Source organism: Dysidea avara, chromosome 7 (assembly GCF_963678975.1).
Source record: "Dysidea avara chromosome 7, odDysAvar1.4, whole genome shotgun sequence".
Taxonomy (NCBI): Eukaryota; Metazoa; Porifera; class Demospongiae; order Dictyoceratida; family Dysideidae; genus Dysidea; species Dysidea avara.
Window position 1 is genome coordinate 26,120,928 of NC_089278.1, and position 6,048 is coordinate 26,126,975.

Genomic DNA, 6,048 nt, shown 5'->3' on the forward strand with positions numbered 1-6,048 from the left:
AAAATGTTCTGTATCTCAATCAGTGTAAAGAAATCAATGGACTTATGATCCTAAGTAACTGTTTTTTTTTTGGTTTCTAATTTTTACAGCTTGCCTCAACTGCCAGCGTACTATGTAATGGCAAACAAGCAGAGCTGATTGCTCAGTATCTGTTCTAGTGATCTTAAATGGTCACATGCAGTTTTTCTGAGGATTCATGTATTGTTTGTTCTCTGGAGTTCTCAATATTGTAACAAAGATCACTTGCACAATTTTTACGTTGTGAAATTTTCATAACCCCGCCTGTTTTTTTCTTCCCATCATAACCATTCATCTCTAAGCTTATCTACCGTGTGGTTTACCGCAATGAGCTAAAGGGGGTGTCCTGGGATATTCCCCATCAAGTTGTTTACACTTAAGTAGAGTATAAAATCACGTCACTTAAGGCTATAGACAGAATTTCTCAGGAGAATGTCCACTTTTATAGAACATAAAGATCCATCACTGCAGCCGCATTTACAGCCTTCCGCGGCATCAGAGCATTCGTCAAATCCTTCTTGGTCTCGGCAGGAAAATGAAGAAGGTTATGTTAACAAATCGTACGATGAGCCAGAATCATCTCGAGAAGAGTCGGGAATCAGTTCTGTGCCCACCAGTGCCATCAGTTCGCACAAGTCAAGCGTTAGTTCGAGAGATGAGTTAAGCCCCTTACAAGATCACCACGATATCATTGAAGCCTCGATTGAAACTGGTCTCCAAAAGTACACCGAAATCTTGAAGACTCATATTGATCAAACCATCAGTGAGCTAAAGCGCCAGTTGATGGGTGAAATACGTGACATTTCGCAGAAGGTGAATAAATTGGAGGGGATGGTTAATAATATGAGGATGGGTATCAATCAATCAGGAAGTTCCTGTGCTCAAAGTTTTGGCAGTGTCGGAACTTCAAGTCATTCTTCTAATGTTGTAGATAACAAATCTGGCAACAACTCTTTACCATTACAGCTGCAACAAGACAGCAATAGAGCAAGTCAACATAGCCCCATCACAAATGGTTCAGTTCAGTCAGCAAAGAAAAAAACTCCCATGCATGAAAGAACTTCTAATGAAGTGACCATGAATGCAGAATCAGAATTCAATGCAGCTACAGCAGATGTGCAGGTGAGCCTTTTACTATGATCATGTGTCACAAGTGCAGGATTTAAAATACACGTGTTGCATTTGAGGTTTGTGTATATAGTATCACACTGTTTGGCCTGAGGTTATCATACAGTACAATGGTACTGTATAGTAGGGACCACAAAGTAGTAGGCGTGGCCCACGGGATAACATCACCCAAAAACCAGCCTCAATTTTCCCTGACGACGATGAGGCAGTATTGGTCAGGTAAAACTAAGCCCAAACAAGCTTTCAGATCGACCCAAAACGCTTTCAACAAGTTGCTACAGAATTTTAAGAACAATTTATTTAATGGAATTTTCTACTGACTGACTGACTGACTGAGTAACTGACTGACTGGTGCCTTCAGACAAGTGTAACTCAATATCGGCTAAGGCTACGGGCTTGATTGTTTCACTGTTTGACGTTGTTTCGGCCCGACAGGTGCCTTTTGGAATACCGCAGTACATACAGTGCATTGCTCATGGACTTACCAGTGTCCTCCTTTGTGTCCCATTCGTCTTTGCTGACAGCGAAAAGCGTTGATTTGGTGGTAGCACATGATGGCTTCCTTTCGTAACGGAAATCGTTCGTATTTTTCATAGTGGCTATTTTGATAGCAGAGGTGCTTTTCAAGTAGTTCTTGATTCAAAATGCTGTGTGACGCGTTGAACAAAGCTGACAACAAAGTGTAATGGATACTTCACTTTTCAGAAGATAATTGGGGCGTGTGGCGCCATTTCAGATGTGGTATGTGTGGGTTCACCAGTCATTATAATTATTTACAAAAAAGTTAACAAACGAGTACACAGAAAAAATTGGAATTTTCAACTAGAGTAGGGTACATCGATAAAAAGTACTGAAACAAGCTGGAGTAATGCATGATATTAAATCACTAAAACAATAAGTGTTATATTCCTGGAAATGCAGTCGGGATTTCTGTGTACTTTTCTTATTCCAGTCTGCCTTGTCCTCTGCTGACATCAGGTACACCTGTCTGACCATGTTGTTTTCCAAACTTTTCTCAGTCCAAATTAAAATTCATGTAGTACAGTATGTTAGGGATTATACACAGAGTTTTGCACCTTCTCGCAAAAAAAAAAAATTACAAGAAACCAGCCTTACAATACCTTCACGGTGCCTTGGCAGTATTGGTTAGGTAGAACCATAGAATCAAACTCAAAAATGACATTAGAGTGGTCAAAAATGCCTCTGATAAGTTGCTATGGGATGTTAATTTTCTTTTAACTAATTGCCAGCCTGATGCCTTCAGACAAGTATTACTCAATAATGGATAAGGCTAGGGGCTTGTTTTTTTCACTGTTAGATGTTGTTTCAACCTGACACAGGTGCCTTTAGGGGTATGTATAATGCATGAGTCATGGACTTACTTTTGTTTTCATTTGTAATACTGTGTAACAGGCTGAACATAGCTGAAAATGAAGTGAAATGGCCACTTCACCACATTGACATCACAGTATAACAATGGTAGTGATAGTGTGGGGACTTTGTACAAAGGGGTATTGGGAGAAATGGTGTTTCGCTATGGTAATGTTTATATACTGCAAGGTGAGGCATACATGCATACTTACAAGACAAATGCACGTAGTTTTGTATCTACTGTATGGAGGGAAACTTTGGCACCATTAAAATTTGGCAAATTTGGCAAATGACCATGAATTCGCCAAATTTTTCCCATCCAAATATTTTTGCTGGTGAAGAAAATAGCAAACCAAGCCTTGGACTAATCAATTTTCTACTGGGCCAGGCATCAGCTAGAGCAAGGCTTGCCTCGACTATACTTCACTAGGTAGCTAAGCTAGCTACTGTACACACAGCTAGTATCCCCAAACCTCATCTCGAAACGGGCATGACATGTAGCAAGTCCTACCATATTAAGTACGATATTCACTATTCCAGAGGGTGTAGATCTACTGTTAGTTGATAGCTGACTCCAGGCACCGAAGAGGCGTGGCACTCCCAGTTATCACTTCAGACACAGCAATTTGTAATCTAATTAATTAAATAGGGCGTGCACTTTGCTAATAATTCGCCAAATTTTATTTTGCCAACAGTGATATTTTGCCTGATTCGCCAAATTTTTCCTACTCCAAAGTTTCCCTCCTTACAGTATATCAAACTTAGGTCTGGACTGGTTTTGCCTGGTGGAATTATTTCGCATTGCCACATCATGCTAACTAGCCTCTTTCCTTCATTATCCAATGGTTCCATGTCGTGAAAGTCAAAACAAAGCTCATTTTGGCTACTACGGATAAATACATGATAAAGTCCCCACACTAACATGGCCATTTTGTCAATTATGACGTCAATGTAGATAAGGTCCATAGTTAAGAGCATTCAAATGCAAAATTGATTTTAAGATATGTCTGGCACCATTCTTTCTTTTGAGGGAGTATACACAAGTTCACTAGTCATACTTGTGTTTAAAAAGCAAATAAACAAGTATGAGGAATTTTAAAAGTAGTGAGTTGCATACACCTGTAGTGTTTCATTTATTTCTATCATACGAGTCAAACTAATTTTTCCTTGTACTAGTGTAAACAGCAGTTTTGTTGCAACCAGCTACCAATTTTGTCCCTCTAGCACATTAGCAGCCACTTAGTGATACTGCCATACTGGTTTGGCTGTCTATGCCCCCATTGAGGCAGTAGACACATTTTTATGTACTGTGGCAATGGACACACTCTTGTCTATATTGTAACTATTTGTGTATTGAGTACATTCACTCTATGAAATGGTATGTGGCAATTATTATAATATTTATGCCTATTTCTCCATTATATTATAGCCACAACTTCAAAAAGACAGCACTAGGGAAAGTAAACGCAGCACTATCTCAAATGAATCGGTGAAGTCAGCTACTCCAATAGAGGCAACAACTCCTGTGCATGAGGCAAATGAGGGAACTGCTGATGAGGTGACTCTGACAGTAGAAACATTTGGTACACAACACATGCAGGTGAGTATACAATAATCTATATGTATCCTCAATGATGTAATGTCTGTGTACTGTAATTACCATGCATATACTGTATGTATGTGCATATTGTATGCTTAACTAAATAGTAAACACTGCACAACTTTCTTTGATATTTTACAGCAATCTTCTAATGACCAAGCTTCTGCTGATGAGTATACTGCCACAGTTCCTAAGCTAATTGACACTGCTTCCATAGCAAATGATTACACAGCTCTCTTTGAAGTTCCCTGCACCTGTCAACAACAATTGCTACCACTCATTCAAAACAATCAAGTACACTTAATCTTTACATCACAGACAACAGGAAGAAGGTTAAGTGTAGGTAACAAGCGTTTACAAGGGTACATGGAAAATTACAGCTTGGTCAATGACAGTGAAGATAAGAAAACTTTTAGTAACTGTAAAAAGTGTGTTTGTCCGACAGTGGTATTATATTTAAACAAAGTTACCATTCTAGGAGGTAGCAGTGATGCTGGTTCTACTTTCAAATTAGGGCTTTACCAATTCACTCCCAAATCGTATTATTCTTCATGGGAACCTGTTGTGAACTCTAAATTTTTCCCATTGCAATTTGAATTGAAAAACTCTCTCTGTATTTCATATGGAAATGATGAAATTGTTGCTGTGAGTGTTTCAACAAAGTTAATTCAAGCTGAATTTACATTATCTTTAGTTCTTCATTTGTTCTCTCCGACCCCAATAGCTGGAAAGTACTGGAGGTCAACAACAGTACCATTACCAAATGCACAATGCTGTGATGGTAGATATAAAATCCAGTCAGGTATAATTCTTGAAAACAACTTGTACTGCAGCTTGTTACTACAAGGCACTAAAGTGTTGGTGTGTAAAGTAGATCTAAGTCCTTTGCAGCAGTCTGGCAAGGAAGCTTATGATGTCTCTCATAGCTGGTCTCTTTCAGATTCTCTGTTGTGTGATTGTTTCCTTTCACTGTTCAGTGGTGAAGTTGTTGCCGTCACATTCAAGAATGTCGATGACAAAACTGTAATGGAAGTTAGACAGTCTTCAAACTACTTTACGTCATCCTTAGAGTATCAGTTTGAGTTTCCATCACTTGTGAAGGCGCGTTCAGTTGCAGATGTGGTTATTCCAGAAATACCTCACACACTTGTCGTGGTATATCATGATATTAAGAGTAACAAATGTTTTGTTAAGAAATTTTATATCTACCAGTAGTATTTTAACAATATACTCTTTTATATTATTTTGATACCTCAACCCTCAAGTTTATAGGCATTGCTATATATTTTGTACAATGAACGGTCTGTATATATGCATGCTTTAATTTTGTATACATGTATATGTATCTGTGTGCACAATAGATGTCCATATGGTCATGTTTGTGATTTGCTAGTTACACGTATACCAAATCTGAAAACCATGTCACCTATACAGCTAGGTCTGAAACATTCTGCCTACACCTTGTGCTTATCATGTCATTAGGCATGCATGAATAATGTATTCAGGCTGCATAGCATGTTCTATATACAGTGGAACCTCAGTTATCCGAACCCCTTGGGACCAGCTAGGAGTGGTCCATAAGTCTGAAAAGTCTGTATCTCTGAAACTGCATAAATAACCTTAAAATAGTGTGAAGAACTTTTAAAAAAAATTCAGGATTATCAACTACCCTAATAGAACAGTCATTACTCTAATAGAGCAGTCATTTCCGTAGTTCGGTAACCGAGAATCCGGATAAGTGGGGTCCGGATAACTGAGGTTCCACTGTAGTGCACCCTAATATGAACATATGATATGAATTTTTGTGCATGGTCACTGTGAAAAAAGAGGGATGTAGCAAAGATGGTATTTCCAGTGGCTTATTGAACACAAAAAAGTTTGGTATAACACTAACAATCTCACGTAAGGCTTTAGTTAATGTGTTAAACATA

General features: G+C 38.5%; 1 protein-coding gene across 2 annotated transcripts; it reads left to right on the forward strand.

The window, feature by feature from the left end:
• The first annotated feature begins 381 nt into the window (after window positions 1–381).
• On the forward strand, window positions 382–5,524 carry LOC136261588 (uncharacterized). Of its 2 annotated transcripts, XM_066055616.1 has the most exons (4): window positions 684–781; window positions 829–1,140; window positions 3,947–4,117; window positions 4,259–5,524. In XM_066055616.1, exons 2-4 carry the CDS (start codon window positions 850–852, stop codon window positions 5,330–5,332), a joined length of 1,536 nt encoding a protein of 511 aa, XP_065911688.1. In that variant the 5' UTR covers window positions 684–781; window positions 829–849; the 3' UTR covers window positions 5,333–5,524. The 2 variants fall into 2 exon arrangements, with proteins under 2 accessions (XP_065911687.1, XP_065911688.1); XM_066055615.1 differs by having other exon boundaries at window positions 382–1,140.
• Window positions 5,525–6,048: the final 524 nt, after the last annotated feature.

Bases quoted from the DNA above. Each gene is read 5' to 3' on its own strand.
- LOC136261588 (XM_066055615.1), top strand. From the start codon at position 451: ATGTCCACTTTTATAGAACATAAAGATCCATCACTGCAGCCGCATTTA. The intron at 1,141-3,946 runs GTGAGCCTTTTA...ATTATATTATAG, and splicing joins CAGCTACAGCAGATGTGCAG to CCACAACTTCAAAAAGACAG. The intron at 4,118-4,258 runs GTGAGTATACAA...GATATTTTACAG, and splicing joins TTGGTACACAACACATGCAG to CAATCTTCTAATGACCAAGC.